The 25,743-nt window shown below is 44.9% G+C and overlaps 2 protein-coding genes across 12 annotated transcripts; one reads left to right on the forward strand and one right to left on the reverse strand.

Moving 5' to 3' along the window:
- Nucleotides 1-1,234: 1,234 nt before the first annotated feature.
- Nucleotides 1,235-7,788, forward strand: LOC100383356 (putative transcriptional regulator SLK2). 11 transcript variants are annotated; one of them, XM_008653499.4, is made up of 12 exons: nt 1,316-1,444; nt 1,699-1,809; nt 1,935-1,969; nt 2,100-2,369; nt 2,462-2,590; nt 2,995-3,043; nt 4,470-4,690; nt 4,825-4,893; nt 5,328-5,428; nt 5,575-5,668; nt 6,085-6,154; nt 6,604-7,788. In XM_008653499.4, the coding sequence occupies exons 2-12, from the start codon at nt 1,779-1,781 to the stop codon at nt 7,488-7,490; spliced, it is 1,956 nt and encodes a 651-aa protein (XP_008651721.1). In that variant the 5' UTR covers nt 1,316-1,444; nt 1,699-1,778; the 3' UTR covers nt 7,491-7,788. The 11 variants fall into 11 exon arrangements, with proteins under 11 accessions (XP_023156320.1, XP_023156321.1, XP_008651717.1 ...); XM_035960669.1 differs by having other exon boundaries at nt 1,291-1,444; nt 1,775-1,969; XM_008653498.3 differs by having other exon boundaries at nt 1,294-1,444; nt 1,935-2,369.
- Nucleotides 7,758-23,778, reverse strand: LOC103631988 (probable polyribonucleotide nucleotidyltransferase 1, chloroplastic). Its single transcript, XM_008653850.4, has 24 exons — nt 23,311-23,778; nt 22,894-22,962; nt 22,155-22,261; nt 22,003-22,045; nt 21,840-21,923; nt 21,031-21,095; nt 20,778-20,934; nt 20,399-20,455; nt 19,789-19,902; nt 13,899-14,156; nt 13,700-13,774; nt 12,857-12,970; nt 12,348-12,440; nt 11,484-11,662; nt 10,913-11,096; nt 10,758-10,805; nt 10,583-10,655; nt 9,800-9,873; nt 9,603-9,710; nt 9,440-9,534; nt 9,221-9,284; nt 8,656-8,709; nt 8,530-8,571; nt 7,758-8,403 (listed from the first exon to the last, which is right to left on the reverse strand). Exons 1-24 carry the CDS (start codon nt 23,554-23,556, stop codon nt 8,164-8,166), a joined length of 2,643 nt encoding a protein of 880 aa, XP_008652072.1. The 5' UTR covers nt 23,557-23,778; the 3' UTR covers nt 7,758-8,163.
- Between the last annotated feature and the right edge of the window lie 1,965 nt (nt 23,779-25,743).

Here is a 25,743-nt window from a genome sequence, read left to right on the forward strand (position 1 = left end):
GGCAAGGAGAGACAACACATCTCAGTAAGTCCGGACCCCCACAGAGGGACACCGGACCGCTATACGTATAAGTACGGAGCCCCCGGGAGGTCCAAACCTCAGCAGGGTCCCGGAACGAGAAGAACCCTGGTATGAGCAGGGGTCCGGTGCTGACACGTGTCTGGGCCTTGCCCTTCACATCCTGCTCAGGCGGAGACCCGCTGCTTGTGGCCCATGACAAAAGTTATCGGGCCGAACCTGACGTGAGGGCGTCCCGTCCCATCCGCTGGCAGGCGGTGTCAAGGTCATCCAGCAAGCGGCGCGCCTGCTGGGTCTGCTGGCGAACAGTACGACCGTGCCAGGCAGCACGCTGTACCCATCATCCCTTCTACAAGAAGCTTCCCCTGTACGCCAAGGATACACAGATCTCGGGCGTCAGGGCGCAAGAGGATTGCCCCGACAACAGACATTAGTAGGCTCCAAGCGCTATATTCTTTATGCCCCTGGGCCCACATGTCGGATCCCAGTACCTTTGTGCATGCCCCCTTCAGCTATAATAGGGGAGGCATGCGACGTTACCCACACACGCAATCTTAGATCACACCATAGACTCGCAAGCTCATACAAGCTCACGGGCAATACATCTCATAGTGGAGTAGGGTATTACGCTCCGGCGGCCCGAACCACTCTAAATCCTTGTGTGTTCTTGCGTTCTTCCTGTTCATACCAACGTCCAAGCAAAACGTCTAAGCCCCACCTCATCTCAGGATTTAGGGCGGGTGCACTCCGCCACCCGGCCGGAGATCTACTCTCCGACAAATACCAACAATGAAACTACGGAGGCACATCAATAGACGATTATCCTGTGTTATTCTTATTTTGCTCATCCTTTATGGAAAATTCATGAATTAGTTTTGATACATTTTGATACTGCAACTATATCATATCATACATTTTTCTGAAATTGTTTGCTGTCATAGTCACATTCATTAAGATAAGCTGTGCTGCAACAATTCATTATCCAAGTGGAGGCATAGCAACAATTGTTTGCTGCCATAGTTTCCTGCTTATTACAGCAGCCAGCAGGCGTGCAGACAACGAAGTGATGACGGCGGGCAACCAGTACAGGCGTACAGGGAGCCTGGGTTTTTTTTTTGTTAAAGATTCGGGAGCTTCAGAGGAGGTGGAGGGTGTTTTCTGATAAAATGCCGAGGTGGGAGAGGCAGCCGTTTGATCGAAGATTAAAGGTTGAGATGTTATATGTGCACCATGGCTTCATGTGCACATGATACTTCGCCTTAAAAAAACGGCACCTGCGTCTCTTTCGCAACCATATCGCTCTCCGACGACTGCTGTATCGCCCCCCTGTCTCTCTGCAACGACTGTTGGGCCGCCGCCGCCCTACGCCAGTCGCCAGGTGTCGACACCTTCGTCGGTATCTTTACCGGCGACGAGCACGCACCAGGTATTCCCATCCCTTCCTCCTGTCCGAAGCTGAACACCCAAACCCTAATCTAAAGCTTTTTGACTATTCGATGCCTCCTAATTTCGAAACTTTTGCAAAAATTATTGGTATGCATGTGTACACTCATGCCCCTTTGCTGGCTCCACCCCTGCTTGATACATGGGCTGATTGCTCCAAGAAAGAAAATTGATGATAAACTTTCGTTGTAACTGGCATTTGTCTTAGATGACTTCATGAATTTATTCTCACAGCAGGTTCTAGTCATAAATATTGGAAGATCTTTATTGGTAATTCCAGCTATGTGCCCTGCCTTTATTGGAGATTCTTCAGGGTGATGATAGATGCCAATTCATCATTCTCTGGAGGTGCTCAGTTGCAGCCAAGTACAAGCATGAATACTTATTCCTTCATGCCTGCTCCATCGTCCCCAATATCATTTTCATCAAATAACATCTCTGGCTCTTCAGTCATTGATGGCTCCATTGTGCAGCAAAGTCCACCCCAAGACCAGGCGCAAAAGCAGAGGTCTTCAAGTCTAACATCACATCCTATTATTGAGGCTGGTGGTGCATTGCATGCTCCAAAGAAATTAAGAATTGATGTTAGGCAAGATGAACTGCAGCAACAGCTGATTCAGCGTCTGCTCCATGGTCAGGGTTCTCTTCATCTCCAGGGGCAACAGAACCCACAGCTTCAAGCTTTGATCCAGCAGCATAATCTGGCACATATGCAGCAGAGGCAGCAGCAGCTGCTGCAATCATTTGCTCAGACACAACCATCTCAAATTGGCATTCCTCATCAGCCTCAGCTTCCGCCATCACTAGCACAGCCTGGAATAGCTGTACCTGTTAGGACTCCTGTCAACAATGGCCTTTGTTCCCGCAGGCTAATGCAGTATTTATATCACAAGCGTCGTCGTCCGGAGGTGCGTTTGTGTTTCTGCGTTTTATACATTGATCATAAGATTACGAGATGCAAGCCCTGTGCAGTACAATTTATTGGTACACTGCATTGTAGAATAATCCCATAACATATTGGAGGAAGCTTGTTGAGGAATATTTTGCACCAACAGCAAGAGAAAGATGGTGTGTGTCATCTTACGAAAAGAGAGCGAATGCTTCAGTTTCTACTGCACAAACGGCTCAGGTTAGTTAACAGTGTATGCTTCACAGTGGCAAATTTGCATGCAATTGCATTGTTCTTGACTTCTTAGTTTTGTGTTCCATGTCCAGCACCACTTTTGCTGTCTGGCATCACTTCCTTCTTGATTCCAAAATAAGATTGATTGTCATTTTCTTAAACTTCTGCTTGATCATTGAATATCAGATCTAATTTAGTAGCTTTTAGTGGCTTCAGAATAGAGTTTGTAGGTATAGCTTTCTGTAGTAAAGATTTTCTTATTACAGTAGCTAAATAGAAAAGACAGTTCTTTTCGCTGTTGCAGATTTACAGTTAATGTGAAGGGGAATATTTCTTGTTTCTCCTTAAAATTTGCAAAAGGTGATGGATATATGTACCCCCTTCATACAATCCTGTTTTATCCACTGCAGGACGTGTGGCGATGTGACATATGCAAAACACATGGTGCAAAAGGATATGGTTAGCTAATTTTGTCAACTCTGCCAAACTATATTCATGATATATTTTGGTATTAAAAAATTTAGTTTTTGTAAGTTTTCTTTGAAACTTGTTGATCTCGTGTTAGTTGTTAGCAGCAAACTCTACTTTCCTATGTATATATCTTGTGGTTTTTTTTCTTTCTCGAACACGCAGGAGAACTGCGCATCATTATATTGAAAGAGAGAAAGGTCCGAAATGGACCAAAGTACAAAGCCATAACAGGCAAAAATAAATAGAAAATAAAACAGTGCAGCCTCATGCACTAGGAAAAGCCCTAGCCCCCCTAGCAAATGCAGCCAGAAGCCCAAGACTCTCGAGCTGCTTCGCACCAGCCATACACCAACACTCCACCTCATCCAAGAAAAGCCTCTGAATGGTGCTTAATGACGGGTTGACACCATCAAATACCGCCTTATTGCGATGCAGCCATAAACACCAGGCCCCCAGGATAATGAGACTATGGAAACCTTTTCTGATATGTTTGGGGACCCTCCTATGCACCTTGCCCCACCAATCCACAAAAGAGCCCGCCTCCCTAGTAGGCGTAAGATGTCCCATCCTCAAAGCTGAAAATATAACATGCCAAAATTGTCTAGCGAAACTGCAAGAGCACAAGAGGTGCAAGATAGTTTCCTGCTCTTGATCACATAGTGGACAGACCACCGGGTGAGGTAATCCTTTCCTCTGAAGTCTATCCGCAGTCCAACATTTATTCCTTATCGCCAGCCAAACAAAAAATTTGCATTTGGGGGGTGCCCACGACTTCCACACCCATTTCCATGGCTGGAAAGTAATAGCTCCCATAAACAACGCCGAATAACAAGATTTGGAAGAGAAAACACCAGAGCTCGAGTGGTTTAACAAAGATGAATTATATGCAGTTTCACATTGAATCTGTGGTAAACCTACATGAATTTCTAAAGGCTGGACAAAGCATGAATTTATTGTCTTGTGGTTTACAAATTCAACACAGTTGCAGGCCAGAAGAAATATGAATTATTTGATAATACAAATGGTAATAATGTGTGGTGCATAGGCATCAAGAATGAATATTAGTTGTCTCGTGCATATATGCTGAGTGGCGATAATTATACTGTGCACATGCATTTGAAATGTGACTGATGATTGATCAGAGTATCAGACACAAATGATGAACAATTAAAACAGCATGGTGGCATCGTTTCAATGTCTAGTTGTCATCTAGCTTTTCACATTGAATCTGTGGTAAACCAATATTAGCTAAATTGTGGTATGTATGCAATGTGCACCATGCAAGTGCTATTGCATAATACAGATGCACATCTTAGTGTTTCTTGGACAGTAGCTTTCTCCTCTCTGGGTTGTTGTTTGTAATACAAGTATCTCTTACCCAGGTATCCTTTTTTATGTCTGATCTCTCTGACAGAATCTACCTATGAAGTGCTTCCTAGACTCTGTCAAATTAGATTTGATCATGGTGTTATAGACGAATACCTATTCCTTGACATGACCAAGCCCAACGAATTCCAATTGCCTAATGGACTAATGGTGCTGGAGCATACAAAAGTTGTTCAAAAGAGCGTTTATGAACACCTACATGTTATACATGAGGGGCATTTGAGAATCATATTCACACCAGAATTAAAGGTAAGTTTCTTGGTGCAGTAGTTCACACATGCAAGTGCAGTTTTTGTAGCCTGTCCATGTTATGTGTAGCATTGTAATCATAGAAATGGTCTCAAGCAAGGGTCGATAAAAGTTCTTATCTACCATTGACTCAGATCATGTCATGGGAGTTCTGTTCACGACGACATGAAGAGTATATCACTCGCCGGGTTCTGGCACCGAAGGTGGATTTCTTATACTAGCGCAGTGCTCCACTTTAATTTGGCTCCAGATATTTTAATTGTAACTTTCCCTTGCCTAGCTACATAGTTATATAGTTATTTCTTGGCAACCTAGGTCTTAGGTAATAAACTATACATGATGCAGCATAAGTCTAATTACTTAGGACAATTTTATAAATGGGTGAAAAATGCCTCTTGTCACAACCAGACTTCTTCCACAGCTATTTGGATTCACCTTCATTCTTCATTGACGTAGTTCAGATTTCAGAAGTGCTTCGTGATACCCCAGCGAGGATCAAAACCATTTCCATGACATCTTAATTTAAATCTGTACTCTTTAAGGCATGCCCTAAGTGGATGTCCATGTTTTACATGTGTAGCCATCATTGATGACTAATAATGATATCTTATACTGTACGCATGGTTCTGCCTTTCAGGTCAATAATTTGCTACAGGTTGCCCAGAAATTCCAAACCGCTGCCACTGAAAATGGTCCTGCTGGGGTTTCAAATAATGATGCACAAACCATTTGCAACATGTTAGTAAAGAAACTACACCTTCAGTGCTGTAGCATCCATTACATAGAGATGTTTTGCCATGATAAATAGAAAATCCTGAATCTCAGAGCAATCTTGTTCTTTTTTTGTGCTAATGCAAAGGTGTCATTTTCATTTGTACTGTTAGGTTTGTGGCTGCATCACGACAACTAGCGAAGAATCTGGAGCACCACACCTTGAATGAACATGGCCTTTCTAAACGATATGTTCGCTGCCTGCAGGTAATTACAGGCTTTTCCCATTGCATTGTATACTTCAATGTTGCCCCAAAAATCCTGCTTAGATATTACCAGTACATTATAGTATTACTAGGTACGTGCCCGTGCGTTGCCACGAGGCGCGAGAGCGGCGCCTAGGCTGCAAATATAATTATTGTTTATTTCTGAACACTAAAGTACATGTGGTTTGGTGGTTAGCCCAAAATTTCTGGAGCAGAGGGGTGTGGGTTCGAGTGATCGCTTTGCACTATTTTTTGCTGGTGTTGGGCGTGGGGAGGGTGAAGCCATGTTACACAGGTGGCGACATTAGATTCTTAATAGATTAGTATAGATATATATATCTGCATGTGTCCTATGGTTTCCAACTTCCTGTACATTCATATGCATCGAAAACACTGATTATTATTTGCCCTTGTCAGATATCGGAGGTGGTGAATAACATGAAGGACTTGATTGAGTTCACCAACAGAAACAATTTTGGTCCTATAGGTATGATCGTGCACATTTACCTATCACTGTCTTCAGTTTTTACCTAATTGTCAATTTTCTGAAAGTAGGTTCTCGTTATTGTTTCCAAGATGATATGACATATTAAAACGATATACCTTCTTTAGGAAAGTTGATTGTGAGTTCAAGTTTGAAAACTTAAATCCCTCATATGCCACTGCCAAGTGACTCCAGGGGCCCCACATGTCAGACACGTTGTTGGCATATAAATGATTATGAATTTCTCAGTGGCCTATAAGGAAATCATATATAATCTGTGTTGGTTCATATGCTTTTCCTTCTGAGAACAGCAAAAGATTGAATTATATGACATGGATAGTGGCAAAAGCAATAGATTATCAGAATGCAATAACATTCTAATGTAGGCCACGCTTCCTACTTACACCGTCAACCTATGGTGTCGTTTTAATGCGTACCGTGTTCATATGCAGAGGGCCTGAAGAATTATCCAAAACCAAATGTGTCGGAGCTTCCAGGACAGAATCCGCGTGAGACAAAACAAACAACGGCTGCTGGTGGTCTTCCGAATGACCAGAACAACACCGAAGCTATGGGTACCAAACAAGAAACAAGCGCTCGTGTGGACAACGGAGCTTCTGTTGCTGGAGCCGTCGGTAATAGTGCTCCGCAGAACGCTGCAGCACTAAACGGTTACCAAAATTTACCGAGAAGCTCCAGCGCAAATCAGAGTCAGCTTCAGCAGGGGGCATCCGGTGCCTTCAAAGGTCCTGCCGCGACGCGCAATGGCATGCAGATGGAAGCATCTAGGTCCTTCTGTGGACCTAACCAAGTGCAGCTAGCACGATTCCAACATCCTGGGTCATTTCAGCACCCAATGCCCCAGCACAACAACCTCCAGGGCTTGGGGTTGCAAAACAATCACCGGGGCCTGGGCGTGAGCCCACAGTATCAGCAGCATGCTTTAAATCAGCTGATTCAAGAAGTTAAGAACGCTAAAAGGCACACACTGCCACAGCAACCACCTCTAGATATCCCTAACATAAGCAGTGGTATCACATCAGGAGGTGCTAACACCAACAGTGCTGGTACAGGAGATCAGGGACAGCGCATGGCCGTAAATGGTGCTGCCACCATCTATACCGGGCCTACTAGTGTGATCAATAACAGCACAGCCAGAAGTAACAATTTCAAGTCGGTAAGCAGCAATCTGGCTGTTGCTGCTGCTCCTGCTGGAGGCAATGCCGCGACTTTGAAGGCCAAGCCCTTCCATGAATTTGATGACCTGGAGCATCTCATCGCTAATGAATTGGTGGGGAGCGGGCTGCTCAACGGTAACGAGTTGGCGTGGAACAGTTGACAGAGTACAAAGACATCTCGCTGCTCAGACTTGAGCGTTAAAGTGTTGAGAACAGCCTTCTTGGTAGATTTTGCTAGCATGGAAACTAGTATGTGTCGGTGGAAAGCTACCCCAGATCCTAGTTTCTGTTTCTCTTTTGGTAGATTTTGTATTGCCGGTCGGGACAGTTAACTGATAGGAGTTGGATTTGGCTTGTAAATGTGAGATAGGAGTTGCATTGCCTCTGACTGTCAAATTATTTGTTCCATGTTCCGGTTATTCCCAGGCTGAGCCAAATTTTTTTTGGCTAATTACTTCATGCAGTAGTTTGCATTGGCCGGATTGGCAAGAATATGTAGTTAGTACAGAACGATACAACACTTCTGGCGATTACAATCAAGTTTCCATGGTGGTTACGGGATCTGTTCCGCTAACCATGGCGACGATCCAGTCCTGGGCACCATTACTGCTGGATAGGCGCACGCCTTGTGTAACGCATCAACCAGACACTCTACCTGTCTAACATCGAGGTCGATCAACCAATTCTTCTCCATTATATTCCTGTTTAGACAGTTGTGCCCTCATGTCTGAACTCTTTCTCATGCCATATGACCATCATATAGTCGGTTGAAGGATGTATCCCTAGCTTGGCCAGTCAATCGTCTGATTAAGGCACCAAGCTGTCCACATCCTACTACGCTTCACTGCCCTTTGAACCAGCTGGAGCAGCAGCGCTTTTCGCAAGAGCCTTTGTTGTGGCATTTTCAGCTCCAGACGGCTCTGGCTGTTTCTTGCGCCTTGGTCTTTTTGTTGTCATTTTTATGACATCATCTTTTTGTGGCACCTTTTCTTTTGTTGAACCTATGTTGGATTCGGAATCCACGTCTGGAAGCAAAGCTCGAGAGCTTAGCCGAAGTTGACCCTTATCGTTTATCTGGTTCAGGCGATCAAGGAAACAAAATTCAGAGAAAGGCAGATCACGTGGTTGGATAACTCAACGGATGGCATTTCTGGACGCCTTGAGGGCAGACGCATGTTGAACTTAAAAATAGCTACCAACCTCAATAAGCTTGACGTCTATGCGATCTCCAACTTTAAAAGCCTGCGGCAAATGCAGTGGATTGGGTTACTTAAACAAGATGGGAGGGAGGTAAGCAAATGAAACAAAGTCATGACATTTTCTCACATCCTCAGCCTTGGCCAACCAGCCCGAACTTAACTCACTGATATGACATAAACCCTGCATATTGATTTACAAGCAACGGGTTATGGCAGAAAATATTATCAAAATTAAACTGGAAGATATTTTTCATAAGAACTTCGTTTTCTATTGCAAAAACTCAACCTGCGGGTAAGACAGCCCCCGGGCATTGTATTAAAAAGAAGACCTTCTCACAGAGTCACACAGGTCGAGAAAACCCCCGAACCTCTGGCATACCCATACACAGCCCATGTGAGAACGACCACGACCGGGGCTGAGTCTTAGACCTGTGCTTTGGCGTGGGACAGACGAGAGAATTTTTTTAACCACAGCCTGAAATTCGCTCCCACGGGGAGTCGAATCCAGGACCTGAGGAGTGCTACTTAGACCACCTAACCAACTCAGCTAGAAGCCCTTTCGCTCGTTTTCTATTGCACATAAGCTCAATAAGGCCATGCGGTTTTGCCACTAAGAAGTGCTTCTCTTCTCTGAATTATATACAGGTGATGAATATGTGAAACTACTAAAGCAAAATTTAATATCTGCTCACCTCACGCCCTGGAGCAATTTCAACAAAAGCACCATATGGAGCTATTGACTTGATCTCACAGTCCCTAGTAAATGAGTTCACAAGAAAAGGTTATTGATTAGAAACCCAAAAAATTGGTTACCAGAAAGCAAGCAGGGTAATTAATTAAACAAGAAAGTAGAGATAATATACTTTGAGAAGCATACTCTATAAAACATCCAAGGGGATAATCGTTGGTACCTGTATATTTCTCCTACTTTTGGAACCATGGTAAGATTAGCTATTATAATTTTTGACTTCTCTAAGCTTGTTAGGTCTCTTGCAGTAATTTTTACCTGCAAAAGGCATTTGTCAATAGTACTTTAGTAAGGCTAAATGACAGGTATCACCAAGTTCTCCGTACCGTGCCATCATCTCCAGTATCAATAGCATCTACCCCAGTCTCCTCAATTATGCTTTTTATTGTCTTTCCACCAGAACCAATTATTAAATTCACCTTGTTAGGTTTGACCTTGAAGAACATTGCAGTAAAACATGTTAGAAAGATCTAGTTGTAAGAAAACATATACAGCATATACACATCATGAAGAAAGTATCAACCTTCATAACATGAATTAATGGAGCGTGTGGAGATAGTGCTTTTGAGGGTGGAGGTGAAGATTTCAACATTTCATCTGAGAAGAAGCAAAATGTAACATCAAATCACATGAGTGAAAATGAAATAAAAACATGCAGAAAATTACAGTTTCAGCATAAGAACGTTCTGCGGAATAGACAGGTGAGAGTGATTATTGTTGACCATCCAAGGAGAACATTAATATTAAGGAAAGTTCCGACCATCTTGTGACATAATCTTTCAGAGGTGACATTAGCACCCACAAAATTAGGGACCTTCGCAAATGATGACATGAGAATCAGTGCAAGAACAAACATAATTTACCAGCACAAAAGGAAGAAGCTATGCATAAGTCGACATCCCTTTTTTGCATTTTCTATACTAAGGCTAAACACTGGATGCTGCATTACTAATGGCAAAAAACGTATTAGGTCGAAGTTTTTTTTCGTACAATGCTGCAAGGGTTTTAAAATGACCACAAAACAGAATTCCAGCAGTTGCTATGTTTTTATATTCCTTCTTATTTTAACTTGAAGCTTGAACCTCATGTACTCCCTCCATTCCAAATTATAAAACATTTTGGTTTTTCTAGATACGTAGTTTTTTCTATGCATTTAGATTTACACGTGTATAAATGCATACATATTAAAAGCAAAAAAAACCAAAATGTCTTATAATTTGGAAGGGAGGGATATCATGAGCTCTTATATAGCTGGGGTAAGGAAATTGGCATGTAAATGGAAATAGCTAATTTAGTACAGACTTACTTAGAATATGTTGTCTCCCTTCCCTAGCTTGAAGGAGTGCTTTCTCCATCACAGGTAGAGTTATCCCAACTACCTGCCACAGTGCAAGAATCAGACAGATTTAACCAATGTAGCAAAGCCTCCTAATAGCAAAAATGCATGACAAATACTTCCAAATCTATATAGTCATTACAACCTTAATGTCCATCTGAAATGCAGATATGCCACTTTCATTACCAGCAATCTGCAACAAGAGCTTACAGATAAGAAAACTGAGCTTTGAACAGAACATATACTGACCATGCTAATGCAGTTCCAAGTACCAAATTCAGAACAAAATACATGTCACACCTTCAAATCCATGTCACCAGAGGCATCTTCAGCTCCAGTAATATCAGAAAGTATAAGTGGGCTACCATCTCCACCAAATTCTTGTGTATCAAGGACCAGGCCCATTGCAATTCCAGCAACAGGAAACTTTATAGGAACCCCAGCATCTTGAAGTGCTAAACAACCTCCACAAACAGAAGCCATGCTGGTGTCATATCATAGAAAAAGTATTAGCAATTGAGGAGTAATCAAACGCTTAATTCTCTACAGTAGTCTGTACAGACCCAGAGAAATGGTTGATTGCTAACTGTATCAGAAATATTAGATATAACATATAAGTTCAGGTACCGCTGGACTAAGGACGTTTATTTTTGGGTCACCAAACACAGGAATGTTAATTTTTGCACCTGACCAACTAGCAGATGTCTAAACTGAACTCCCGGAGGCAACAGACATAGAATAAAAGGTTGTGTCAACTCACAAGTAGTTCAGCAAATTGAAAGAGCCAGAAAGATCTCTTGCGAGAAAGACAAACACACTTATACAAGCTAGCAAACAAAAAAACGAATGATAAGCACAAGAATAGTATTACCTGGATGAACCATTACTTTCAGTGATAGTACTCTCAACACGAATAGTGTACGGAAAATCCTCTTCCAGAGGTAAAATTGGCTCCAGTGCCCTTTCTGCAAGCATCCCATGTCCAATCTCTCTCCGGCTAGGTGCTCCAATTCGACCAACTTCGCCAACACATGATGGAGGAAATGAGTACTGCAGAATGTCACAGAAATTAGTTAACAATGCAGGATAATCTAATAGTCTAACTGTGTTGATAACAAAACTCCAAACTAGAATGAAAAACTATTTTGGACCATTTCACAGGTTAGCAGTGAAAATAGTAAGCATACAGCCTTCAAAAAGAACATCACAAAGTGATCCTCAGAGGACAGAACAGAGCTTGGCTAGATACTCATGTAAACCCTGATAAAAAAAATCTCAATGACACAGCTAAAATACAAAACATAACATCCACACAAACCCAAGACATTTTAATATAAGATGGCATCTTGACAACTCATTTTTACTTGCAATCTACAATGAATTAGCTCAGATTCAATGCCATTTGCCACCATTTAAAATCGTCACAGCAATAAAGCAGGATATAATCTTGTCAGCTGTACATACCACATGTCTCCCTTTACAATTTACATAACAAATCTTTCAAGGAGGCAATACATGCTACCCATTCTTTCTTTTAAACGTAAACTCATTCTATTTTTCACATATTTTTATCAGAAATATGGATCTAAAGATTTCCCCCCTTAAAAAGGGTAATATTCCCAATGAATAAAACAATCTAAACAAGAATGCTGCACAAGAAACATAGTAAGTAGGAAACTAGGAATTGACCTAGCAAGGTGAAGTATCATTCAGTCAGCAAAGGTGTTCCATTTACCTGAAGATAGAAGCTTTTTGAGTCCTCCGTATCAACAAGGTTGTCAATTCGTTGTGCCATCTGATAGCCACCTAAAGTGACCACAGCCAGTGACTGTATGGTCGAACAAAAGGAATAAGTGAAAAAAATATATAAGATATCAAACCTAATATGCATTTGACTCTAGCTGAAACAGACTATAAATAAACCAGCAGAAAGTATAATGCTCTAAAGTACAGTTAATGGTTGCGTTATGTATTATTTAGAAATGAACTCCACAATAAAACACACCAAATTAAGTTTTGCAACAGTTAATGTTTGATGTAATAAAGTAGGATTCTTACAAATAAAAGTGGGATGGATATAAATAGAACACACACGCAAATTTCTGTAAACATCATCAGGTATCGAACAGATCAGCAAGACACCAACAGCAGCATATGTGACAAATAAAACCACGAGACATGCCATACTATGACAATCAGAGATGACAGATACAACATACTCTCAAATGAGGTGTATTACCTTACCTGTGTTTCTCCCCTCGTGAACAGAGCACTACCATGAGCTCTTGGAAGTAAGCCACATTGAGAATTGATGGGCCGAAGTTCCCAAGGACTCCGTCCATCACTTCGCTTTCCTCGCTGAAATTTGAGGCATTGATATTCCATACAAAAATTTCCATATTAAATCACATGAAAGTCCCAAGGAACTGTGATTACCAGACAGAATGATGTAGCTCACTAGAAAAATCAATAATCAGTCACAATAGAAGAACAAAGCCATGTATCGCAGGCATTGGCGCACATACACAATGCTAGACTGTGAGAGGACCCCTATTCTAAACTGACCTTATTAGTTTCATTAATATCATGTTTCGGCATAGCAGAATTTTCTCCTAAATATGGCAACTACAATTTTGTTTTCATTTACTTTTGGATGGCCAGTGGCAGTTAATACCTGTCGCACTGGCTTCCAGTTGCTGGACAACAATGTTACATTCTACAGAAAGAGTTCAAAGGGACCTTTGAAAACACAATGCGCATATAGGAAGAAAGTCAGATCCTTTGTAGTAAGAACTAGAAAGTACATATGATCTTTCATTGTTTTTACACAGACGTAACCATATATATGTATGCCGAATAAATGCAGACACTGAAAATCCATGATGATTCAAGATAGATATTATCATGATTGCAATGACCAGAACAGTGCAATTCAGAAGTATGGGCATAAAGCTAGATCTCTAACAAGTAACAAGTTTTTTTAGCAGAAAAAACTCTAGCAAGTCGATATAATAGAAAGAAGTAAGCATCCTGCTATTGATCACATAAGAAAGGGGGGAAATTTTAGGTGACAAGTGCAAGCAATACCTCTACAATGCGCTTTCGTAAATATTTAGATGAAATTTCCTTGAAGACTAGCTTCACATCAACTTCTGCAAATAGCTGTATAGAAGAAATACATGGAAATCAGTAAAAATATGTCACCTGTTTAATAAGCAAGGTGGTAGGTTAAAACTGTTGAGCAAAGCAAAAAAGGGGAAGCACGAAAATCACCAATTATCATCACCTGAAGGGGCTTCCTTGAAACCGGCTTGATGTGAACATCGCCTTCATCTACTTCTCCGTCATCTACAATTTCATCCTCATCCTCATCCTCAACAATATCAGCCAAACTTTCAGTGCCTCCAGATAAGCCATCTTTGGAAACATAGCCCTGCTCAGAAAGTATACTTATAACTTTCTCTTCCAATGCTGAAAGAGCTTTTCTTCTGGGAATCTTTCCTTTTATTTGTAATGCCTTCATCAACTCATCTCCAGAAATATCCTGAACAACATTAATAGCTAAAATCAGCAACCGTGGGTAATAGCAACAGGCAAATGCATGCTTGAAAGGAAAAATGGTATTGTATAATGTCAAGCGCCTCGACGCCCAACGTCGCTGGACCGCGGCTACGCAGTTCGTAGTCGCGCTCCAGACCTTCACCGTGAGGGATTCCTCACCGGTGGCTTGAGAGAGGCAAGGGAGAAGAGCAGTTTTGGATAATTGATCTTGCTTGATTATTTCCCAGCCTATTACACGGCATATATATAGCCTCTGGTTCAACCAACCTTTCCTATGATTAAGGCATATGAAAAGGAAACTAATCTTAACCAATCTCTCCTATTATTAAGGCATATGAAAAGAAAACTAATCTTAACCAATCCCTCCTATTATTAAGCCATGCAAGAGGGAAATTAATCCTTATCTTTTTAAACTTAGCCACTGATTGTGGCGCCTGCCTTGGCTGCACGATCTGCAGCCCTCCTGGCGTCACGACGGCGCCTGTAAGTGCGGCCGTACATGACATCTCTCCCCCCCCCCTCGACGATCAGCTCGTCCTCGAGCTGAAAATGGGGAAATTTGTCGCGGAAGTCGGCGACATCTTCCCATGTAGCATCAGTAGTGGCCTGCCCTTTCCAGCGGATGAGCACCTGCTGAATACCCCTGGCCACCCTGTACCGAACAGCCTGCTCCGGTTCTGGGATCACCGCCCCATTGTGAGTGGGTGGAAGAGGAGGTGGTGTAGCTGGTGGGGCGCCGACGAACTTCTTGAGAAGGCCGACGTGGAAGACATCGTGCAACTTGGCACGCGGAGGTAGCGCTAGGCGAACTGCCACCGGATTGATGAGCTCTGTGACTTGATACGGCCCGACGAAGCGCGGCTTCAGCTTGCCCTTGGGCGCGTGGGGAAGGGAGGAGGCTGCCCGATGACGCAGGCGCAGCAGCACCCAGTCGCCCACGGTATAGGAGACCGGTCGGTGCAGGCGGTCGTAGAACTTCTTCTGGACGGCCTGGGCTTGTTCCAGACGGTAGTGAACATCCGCTAGGAGCTCCTCGCGTTCGGCCATTGTCTTGGCCACCGCCGCCACCCGGGTATCGCCAAGCTCATAAGAACGGATGGAGGGAGGATCCCTGCCGTAAACCACCTTGAAAGGAGTGTCCCTGAGTGATGATTGGTACGTCGTGTTGTAGACGTACTCCGCCCACGGTAGCCAACGTAGCCACTAACGGGGCCGGTCCCCAGTGAAGCACCGGAGGTACATGACGATGACTTTGTTGGCCGCCTCCGTCTGGCCATCGGACCGCGGGTGGAAGGCGGACGTCATGTGCAGCTTGGTGCCTGTGAGGCGCATTAACTCCTTCCAGAACGCCGAGGTGAACACGGAGTCCCGGTCCGACACCATGGACTAAGGAACCCCATGGAGGCGAACGATCTCGCCGAAGAATGCCTGGGCCACAGACTCAGCACTGTAGGGGTGAGCCAGAGGAAGAAAATGACAATATTTGCTGAACCTGTCGACCACGGTGAGGATCACTGATTTACCCCCAACACGGGGCAGCGCCTCGATGAAATCCAAGTCGATGTCGGACCACACGGCCTGGGGAACGGGCAGGGGCAGCAGCAGGCCCGCCGGGTGTAGGTGCTCAGACTTGTTGCGCTGGCACGTAGCGCAGGCGCGGACGAAGTCTTGGACCACACGGCGCATGGCGGGGAAGAAGAAATCGCGGCGGAGGCGATGGAGAGTGCGCTGCACCCCTTCATGACCGTCGTCGTGCGTAGCGGCCACCACTTCTAGCAGCAGCGGGGAGTCCGGCGGGATGTACAACCGGTCTGCGTATGCCACCATGCCGTCGAGCAGCGACCATGGTGCGCCCCTTGTGCCGGCCGCGAGTTCACCCCGGATGGCGACCAGGGCCGGATCCTGAAGTTGAGCCTGACGGAGACGGTCAACGAAGTCGAAGCGAGGCGCGGACAGCACCAAGACCGAGCCTTCCGCGTCGGTGTCGCGCCGAGACAGCGCGTCGGCGACGGTGTTCGTGGCGCCCGGCTTGTACTCCACCGAGAAGTCGAAGCCGAGGAGCTTGCCCACCCAATGGTGTTGCAGGATTGTCGAAAGGCGCTGGTCGAGGAGGAACTTGAGGCTGTAGTGGTCGGTGCGGACGAGGAACGCGCGCCCCCACAGGTACGGCCGCCAGTGTCGCACGGCATGCACCAGCCCGATGAGCTCTCGCTCATAAGCTGCCAGCGCGCGGTGACGGGGGGCGACTGGCCTGCTGAAGTAGGCGATCGTATGATGTTCTTGCAGTAAGACCGCCCCAAAGCCGTGTGTGGATGCGTCACACTCGACGATGAAGGCCTTGGTGAAATCCGGCAGCGCCAAAACCGGAGCCGAGGTCACGGCCATCTTGAGGTCCTGGAAGGCTGCCTGGGCCTCGTCGCTCCAGGAGAAGCCCTCCTTCTTCATCAGCGCGGTGAGGGGTGCTGCAATCTTGCCGTAGTCATGGACGAACTTGCGGTAGTACCCAGCGAGGCCCAAAAACCCACGCACCGCGCGCGCCGACCGAGGTGTCGGCCAGTCGTGAATGGCCTGCACCTTGGCCGGGTCCATGGCCACACCGTGGGCGGAGATGACGTGGCCTAGGTACGCCACCGATGGGGACCCAAAAATGCACTTGGATCGCTTGACGAAGAGGACATGGCGGAGAAGTTCGTCGAGGACGGCGCGGATGTGGCGCAAGTGATCTGCCCAGGTCTTGCTATAAATCAAAATGTCATCAAAAAAGACAAGAACGAACCGACGGAGGAATGGCCGGAGCACGTCGTTCATGAGCGCCTGGAAGGTTGCCGGTGCGTTGCATAATCCGAACGGCATCACCAGGAACTCGTAGAAGCCGTCGTGGGTGCGGAACGTCGTCTTGTGCACGTCAGCCGGCCGCATCCGGACTTGGTGATAACCGGAGCGAAGGTCCAGCTTCGTGAAGAACTGCGCACCATGCAGCTCGTCAAGGAGCTCGTCGACGATGGGGATGGGGAAGGCATCTTTGACGGTGAGGGCATTAAGGGCGCGGTAGTCCACGCAAAACCGCCAAGCCCCATCGTGCTTCTTGACCAGCAGAACTGGTGAGGAGAACGCCGAGTCGCTGCGGCGTACGATGCCTTGGGTCAACATGGCGGCGCATTGCCGCTCCAACTCATCCTTGTGCGCCACCGGGTAGCGGTACGGCCGGACCGCCACAGGTGTAGAGCCTGGCTTGAGGACGATGGCGTGGTCCCGAGCTCGCTGTGGGGGCAGACCCACCGGCTCAGCAAACACCCCGTCGAAGGAGTGCAAGAGCTCCTCAAGGAGGGCGCTCGGTGTCATGGTAGCGGCGAGCAGGGGATGCTGACGGTCGGCGACGTCCGACCAGGAGACCTGGCGGCCTTGGTGCAGGAAGGAGACGGAGCGGTCGACGAAATCCCACACCATGCGACCAAGGGTGACCATCCATTGAGTCCCCAGGACGAGGTCGTACCCTGCGAGCGGCATGACGAAGAGGTCGATGAAGAATGGCTCGCCCTCGATGATGACCTGGGCGCCGCGAATGACTCCTGGGCAGGTGACGCGTTCACCGTTGGCCACAGTGGCCGTGAGGTGCGGCCGCGGCTGGATCGGCAGGCCGGTGCGGCGGGCGGCATCCTCCCCAATGAAGTTATGCGTGGAGCCGGTGTCCAGGAGCGCGAGGAGGGTGGTGGCGCCTAGGGTGGCCCGCACCTGCATGGAATTGCAGATGGGCATGCCAGTGACTGCCCTGAGGGAGAAGACAGGGGCGCCGTCCTGCGGGTCGTCCCCTGCGAGTTCCTCGGCAGCGGCCATGAGCTCGACGCCATGGAGGTAGAAGATGCGGCGGCAGACACGGTTCTGGCCGCGGTTGTACGGCTCATTGCAGTTGAAGCAGAGGCCGAGGCGGCGCTGTTCCGCCTGTTCCTCCGGTGACAGCCGCTTCAAGGGCGGACCCTCTGGTCGCGGCTGGGGCGCGCCCGCGGGTGGTGCAGGGAGGGCGAGCAGCGGCTGCTTGGGCGCCGGCGCTGGGGGAAGGGCGCGAGGGGCTCCCCTGGCGGCCGGTGGCGGTGCCCGTGCCAACTCCAGCTGCTCGGCCTGACGGGCGAGACTCATGGCCCCATCAAGTGTCTCCGGGTTGTGGATGCGAACGACGTGGCTCAATGGGGGAAGGAGACCGCCTGTGTAGAGTTGGACACGCTGGCCCTCCGTGAGGCGACCCGCGCGCGGCAGCAGGGCCTGGAACCGGTTGGAGTATTCCTCCACGGTCCCGGTGCGGCGACACTCCGCCAACTCGAACAGGGGCGCTGAGCGGAGTGGTGGCCCGAAGCGAAGATTGAGGAGGTCCTTGAACCGCCCCCAGGACGGTGTGCCCTCGTCGTCCTGCAGCTGGATGAACCACAACTGTGCGACGTCCTCCAGATTATAAGAGGCCATCCACACGCGTTCCTCCGCCATGGTGCGCTGTTGGCGAAAATAGGATTCGCATTTGTTGATGAAGAGCATCGGGTCGGTGGTGCCATCGAACCGGGGAAAATCGAGCTTCTGGAACCTGGGGGGCCGATCCACACGAGGGGGATCCTCGCGCTCGCCGCCGCCGTCGGTGGACGACGAGGACGACTTGTCCTTCATGGTGGCTTTCACGGCAACCAACTCGGTTTGGAAAGACTGCATCAGCTCCATGAGGTCCTTGATGGTGGGCTCAGCCATGGTGATGGAGTGGTCGGTGGAGGCGGTGGGCGTGGAAGGGGATGGTGGAGGGCAAGAGCGGGTGGGTGAGGATCGACGTGGCTCCGATACCAGGTTGTCAAGCGCCTCGACGCCCAACGTCGCTGGACCGCGGCTACGCAGTTTGTAGTCACGCTCCAGACCTTCACCGTGAGGGATTCCTCACCGGTGGCTTGAGAGAGGCAAGGGAGAAGAGCAGTTTTGGATAATTGATCTTGCTTGATTATTTCCCAGCCTATTACACGGCATATATATAGCCTCTGGTTCAACCAACCTTTCCTATGATTAAGGCATATGAAAAGGAAACTAATCTTAACCAATCTCTCCTATTATTAAGGCATATGAAAAGGAAACTAATCTTAACCAATCCCTCCTATTATTAAGCCATGCAAGAGGGAAACTAATCCTTATCTTTTTAAACTTAGCCACTGATTGTGGCGCCTGCCTTGGCTGCGCGATCTGCAGCCCTCCTGGCGTCACGACGGCGCCTGTAAGTGCGGCCGTACATGACATATAACTACCAGCATATATTTTCAATTTAAAAGTTACAGAAGTGACAAAGTTACAATCGATAATAAAATAAGGAAATGAACAGCAGCAGCAGGATTCCATAAAACTTTTATACAGTTGGCAAGACTGTGTAACTACTCCAAGTGGCTACTGAACAAGCATATTAAGCAAATCAAAACAATAATAAACAATTAAACATATAAGAACTAAGGAAAACAGAAAAAACAGGAAACATCATTCTAGTCAGCCAGTTCAGGTATTGTTTAGCCTTCAAACAAGCACATTAGATACTTGTGTAGTTGCAACTATAAAAAGTTAAAAGCTTGTATTTTGGTAAAATAGGGAGTGTGCGGTCATACTTCAACATGCCTGTAGAGTTCAGGCGGCGGTAGGCTGATAGCATCGACCATTTTCTTCTTCCCACAGCTCTGAACAAGAACATCAATTGCTTTGCAGATTTCTCTAATTGCCACCTGATTTCTACATTATGTTAGAATCACAAAAAAGGGATAGATCCGGACAGAAGTTTTGTTTAAGAAGTTCAGGTGTACAGAGCTAGCATTTATGTAAGAATGGAAACAGACAACATGTCTTCTAAAGGGAAGTCTATAGATGACAGAAGCTCTGGATCTTGCAGGTTTCCGAAACGAATATGAAAACATATACATTTTTGGCTTGCTTGGACCGAGTAGTGAGTAGTAAGATAGGTAATATGACAGCTCAGGAAGTTACAAATTATAAAGAACTCAAAGCTCCATCATAAGAGAAACTAGAAAGCAGTTATAAACAAAAGGGGGGGAAACAAATAAATCTATTATTTACACAAAGAGTTGAGTACTTGATTGTTGACAACAGCAATAGTGCTATCAATTATCATCTTGCCATATTTAAGCACTTCATTCATATTGACATTATGGAGCAATATATTCTATCTAAAAGTGTATCTTATTGATAATCTTATAAGCTCACCTGCCCAGCTTCGACAGCTTCAAGCAGCTTCTCCTCAGTCAGAAAATCACAGTAGCCCTACCAAAGACTAGTCAGAAATCAAAAGCTAACCTCAACTATGAGATTTATGAGTCCTATGAAAGTAATCAAAATAAGTGGGCTAATTTAAGGACTGTAACTTAGTTTAGCACATGAGCCTAAAGCATAACCGTTTTACAATAAAATAAAAGGCAGAATAACAATGTACAGAAAACTTAAAACATACCACTAAAAATTGAGGACATAAGTATGTGTTGCCAAATGCAATAATTATATGCACATATTTGTTTTAACAACTGGGAAAAATGTGGGAATATAGTGAAGCATTCAAGCATGTATGCAAGCAAAATTCAGCACTAACCTCAATCATCAAAATGGCACTATCAGTCCCAGCCATCATCAAATCTAACTCTGAATTCTCCATCTGTTCAGTAGTTGGGTTAACAATAAACTGGTTGTTAATTAGGCCAATTCTTACTCCAGCAATTGTTTGTTTATTTGGAATTTCAGAGAGGGCCCTGCAGTAAAAAAATAGATAAATAAGAGTATCTTTGAGATAAAGAATGTAATCTCGCAAAAAAACATCGTTTTGAAGTAATTTTTATTAAACCTACACGGCTATACCAGCAGCTGTGATAGCCAAGCAGTCTGGGGAGTGAATGCCATCATAACTGAAGACCTATAATAGTAAAGGTTATCTCATCATATGTAGTAATTGATGGAGGTCATCAAGAAATAAAAACCAAAGAAAAAGGTAGTATAACAAAATATGGTCTTCAAATCTGGCCCATCAGCCACAAAGATGTCAAGAGAAAAAGTGGCCAACCATGGCATTTTTTTGCTAGGTGAGCATTCATGTTTCTTTTGTGTGTTGCCAAAGTGAATTATTAACAGGTGCAGAACATATATCTCTTGATAAGGGAACGAAACAATTTTGCTTACGAAAAGGCTCTGCATAGGGCATCTTGCAGCCACATATGAAGATTGCTAGTAAGAACTAGACAATATACATCATGTCAGTTTCAAAACAAGAACACTAGCCTTGCAGTTTTGAGTTTATGTTATGGTTGATTTTTCTGTTTTTTCTAACAAATTTCAGATAACATGTATCTCAGCTTTAGAGGTTGAACTGTCCATGAGATTGCCAAGTAATCCAGAATCCAAGTTACATGATGTTATACATAAATTGCCCACTAATGAGAAAAGTTTCACAATGTCAATTTCACCCTTGTAATATTATGAGGTTACTAAAGTAAGTTTCTGCTATTTAGAGAATACTAGGATGGATTACAAAGAAATATGCAAACAATGATGAGCTACTCATATAACTTTTAAGTCTTTAACACACGTTGCAAGAAAAAGTTAGAACATACAACCAAACTCCCAAAGGCAACATGAATGCAATTTAACTTCTAAAGATTACCCAGGATAGAATCTGAGTTTCAAAGTAGAAACCCTTAGGCATAGTAGGTCGTAGGGGCCTGTCTATCAATCTGCAAACCAAAACCTGCGAAGGACGTAAGAAAGAAAATCTAAGCACCCAATAAATATAAAAGTTGAAAAAAGTAGAAGTTCCTGTAGTGAACCTCATGGTCTTTTGTCTTGCCTTCTCGTTTGAAGAAACCGCCACTAGAATCAATAAAAATATAGAATAAGGTTTCATATATTACACAATCAAACTGGGAATGTTGTCATGGACAATGACAAAGGTGGTCAGAATAGTTTGAAGTTTCTGTACCTAGTTCTTCCAGCAGCTGAAAGGCGCTCTTGATAGTGAACCGATAAAGGGAAAAAGTCAGAAGGGTCGTTTGGAGTATCCGACAGACAGACAGAACAGTAGAGAATCTGCCAGCACAGTTTGAAGTTACAGTTAGACATAATAAGGTCGTGAAATTGAAATAAAAACGAAATTAATTGCATTCAGGATGCTTCTATCCTCATCAATTAAACTGGACTATAGTGATGAGAGAAACAAAACCCAAACAGCAGTGTTGAGTTGAATTTGGTAAAAGGCCAAAATTTTGTGCAGCCTTGATAAAAAAACACTATATTGTGCTTGCAACAGGCAATACGATGTCCTCTAGAAGGCCACTCGAGATATGGGAAGAACAATCATGGTCAAGTTAGATCAAATTTGGTTGCCATGCACATGTAGAGCATATAAATCAGAACAGTAGCAAATCAATGCAGCCTAAATTGTGCGAAAATGACAAGCATAGAGGTTTTGATGTTTTGACAGGATGAAATGCACATACAGTATAACTGCAATTCTGCAAGCCCTAATTTAATTTCTAAGTAGCAACTGTAAGTGTTCCCCCAAAACAAAACAAATAACAACTCAAATATGCAAATGATGTGCTCCAAGGTTAATGTCTGAGAGTTTTGTAACCCCTACTGACAGATTGAATGGACCATCACTCGTGCATGTACAGTTTCCTAACAACAGTCAACAGGTATTGCAGATTCTGACGACTTACCGTTTCGCCATCAGTGACCATTACAGAAGCGCTCGCTTGCCTCCCAATGTGGCCCGTTTCCACCAATATCTAAAATGTGAAAACGCTCCATTAGTCCATTTTATGGATGCATTTCATTTCGTGAATGCACACTGTGTCATCAATCTCAACCGAAACCCAACAGATGAAGAGTATAACAGCTTCAACGTGCTTAGGCAAATGTCATGATCAAAACAGCCAAGCGCCACGCTCAGAATTGCACGTGAGAATCCAGCAACTAGGAAAACACACACAAGCACGAAGCGTGCGCCGCAATGCATTGTGCAGGAAGCCAGGAACACGCTACGGAGCGGCAAGCAAAATTCGTGCCGCCTGAACAGAGCGCCGCGCCGCGCTGCACAACTGAGGCCTGAGGAGTGATATAGCTCGGCGGCCCACCTCGCGGTCGCCGACGGGGATCCTCACGGAGAACTTGGTCGGTCCGGAGCTGCTGGCCTCCTCCGCCATTGCGGCGGAGGCCCTGGCGACCCCATGCCTGGGCGGCCTCCTCCGCGGGCGGCGTGAGCACGGGAGCGAGGCGTGGAGCGGCGGCGCGGGGAAGGCGACGTGGTGGTGGTGGTAGTGCGGGGGCGGCAGCGGCGGCGCCGGGAGGAGGAGGTGGAGCGCGGCGGGGGCCGCGAGCATCTCGAGGCGGTGGGGGACAGTTCTGGAGGGGGGACAGGGAGGAGGCGCGGGGTGAGGCGAAGGGCGGTGAGCCGGGAAGGGACGGAAGGAAGGAGGCGGGAGTCCACTCGGGAGACGTGAGGGTGGCGAGTGGCGACGCACCCACGAACCTTATCACTTTCTCGCTCTCTCCTGTCTGCCCTCCGCCTCCGCGGCCGCGGGTTTTGGCGTCTGACTGCTGGGGTTTTGGGATGCAATGCAACCGTTCGAATTTAGGGTATGCTCCGTTTGGATGTTGGAATTGGAGATAGTGGAATTGAATTGGATCCAATACCAAATTAGTCTGGCTTTGGAAATCGGATCCAATACTAAATCCAGTTCAATTCCGAGCAAATCAGAGGGTGGAGGGTCGGAATTGGAGAGTGGAGGCGTGTGTAGAGTTGAATACCGGCTGGAATTTGGTGGATTTCCAATTCCAAATACTGTGACCATCCAAACACCAGAATTCGGGTTTATCAATTCCAATTCTGAATTCCGAGTCTAAATTCCAACATCCAAACGCACTGGTTTTTCGTGGTTTCTGAACACCCCTCTTTTTGAATCGAATGTACTGTCTGGATTCACTATCTTCTTACCTCCTTTGCAGAGTATTTGTAACGAAAAAACAAATATACATAGACAAAGTACTTTATTAGAAATTTGATACAAGGGTATATGTGAACTAAAATGTGCGAGAAGTATCTATACTTGCAAAAATTAGAGTATACAAGCACTAAAGACATCTCCAACGGTACACCGAAGAGCTCCCATCTAGTGGTGGTAATAGATTGCAATCAAAATTTTATTCACAGTCTGTTAATACCCAAAATTAATGTCAGTTTAAAAATAAATATAAATAAAGTCTGATCCTAATCTGATTTGTTCCTTGATTGTTATAGTCAACTACAATCTTGTTTTTTGTATTTGTATGTTTTATATTTGGACTTTATCTGTTCTTGACTGGACTCGACTCTGAGAATGTCATGATCCAACATTCCAACGTATAAATTTAACATTGGTAGTATTGAATCAAACCTCCAATACAGAAGGTACCTAACAATCATTCACTTTTTGATGGTACCCAAACTAGTTTGGATCCTCTCAAATTAGGTGCATAATACATAAGCATTGTCTTGATATTAATAGAGGGGTGTCTTGTAACAGAAATCAATAAGGCACCATTGCCATCCTTTACAAACACAATATTATTAACATCTGAAATAATATTATAAATGTTACATAAACGACATGAATTGACCATATGTTCCCTTTTTCCGACATGTGTTGAAAGTTATCTTGCTCGAGCATTATATTTTTTGCTCGTTTCTGGCTTCACAATATCTTTCCTATTCATGTTTGCTCAAGCCTTTTTTCTCAAAATTGTTGGGACACTTTGAGTCAAAGTGACCCATAGAAGGAAGTGAACCATTTCCTCTAAATAGTTTCAGTACTTGATGACCATCACAACTTTAGAGGTAAAAACATGACAGATATAGATGGATAGTAGCTCATCTTGTATCCTACCCTAATGTATTTCAATCGAATTCGGGTCGGATTCGGATAGTTGAAAACATGACGAATACGGATATATGGACCGGATATTTATTCGGACAGATAAGTAGCGGATACGTGTATTGTTTGGTCGGATATCAGATACTTGTTGGAAAATGCATGAACTACTTATCATAAAATATTTTTGTTTGATCAAGAAATTGCAAATAAATTATCAAGACTAATAAACATTTCATAAGAAGATAACCTCAAGTCTCCACATAAAAATAAGAAAGCGGAGTATTGATTATGCTGAAACCTGGATATTTAGAGTGATTTCACGTATAACCCACGCAATAAGTGGAAGTGAAATAGAAGAAACACTGACATATTATGAATTTTATGGTCCCATTATTTTTCACAATTATATGTGGCCATATATCGTGCCTCCGTATAATTTCATGATTTTTTGAGGATATTTGTGCATTGTTATTATTTTCTATAGAAAATCATTAAAATATAATCAAATTCGTTAAATATCCTAATTTCCATCGAAAATTGCAAATAAGTTACCAAAACTTAAAAAACTTTCTATACGAAGATAACCTCAAGTCTCCACATGAAAATGACAAGTAAAGTATTGATTATGTTGAAACTTCGATACATAGAATGATTTCA

Source organism: Zea mays, chromosome 7 (assembly GCF_902167145.1).
Source record: "Zea mays cultivar B73 chromosome 7, Zm-B73-REFERENCE-NAM-5.0, whole genome shotgun sequence".
NCBI classification, from domain to species: domain Eukaryota; kingdom Viridiplantae; phylum Streptophyta; class Magnoliopsida; order Poales; family Poaceae; genus Zea; species Zea mays.

Coding starts and splice junctions, on each gene's coding strand:
- LOC100383356 (XM_023300552.2), top strand. CDS start 1,265: ATGATACTTCGCCTTAAAAAAACGGCACCTGCGTCTCTTTCGCAACCA. Junction 1,445..1,934: donor CGGCGACGAGCACGCACCAG/GTATTCCCATCC, acceptor TCCATTGTGCAG/CAAAGTCCACCCCAAGACCA. Junction 4,691..4,824: donor TATTCACACCAGAATTAAAG/GTAAGTTTCTTG, acceptor CCATTGACTCAG/ATCATGTCATGGGAGTTCTG.
- LOC103631988 (XM_008653850.4), bottom strand. CDS start 23,556: ATGCTCGCGGCCCCCGCCGCGCTCCACCTCCTCCTCCCGGCGCCGCCG. Junction 21,924..22,002: donor GCAAGACAAAAGACCATGAG/GTTCACTACAGG, acceptor CGTCCTTCGCAG/GTTTTGGTTTGCAGATTGAT. Junction 14,157..19,788: donor AACTCTACAGGCATGTTGAA/GTATGACCGCAC, acceptor AATGTTGTTCAG/GATATTTCTGGAGATGAGTT.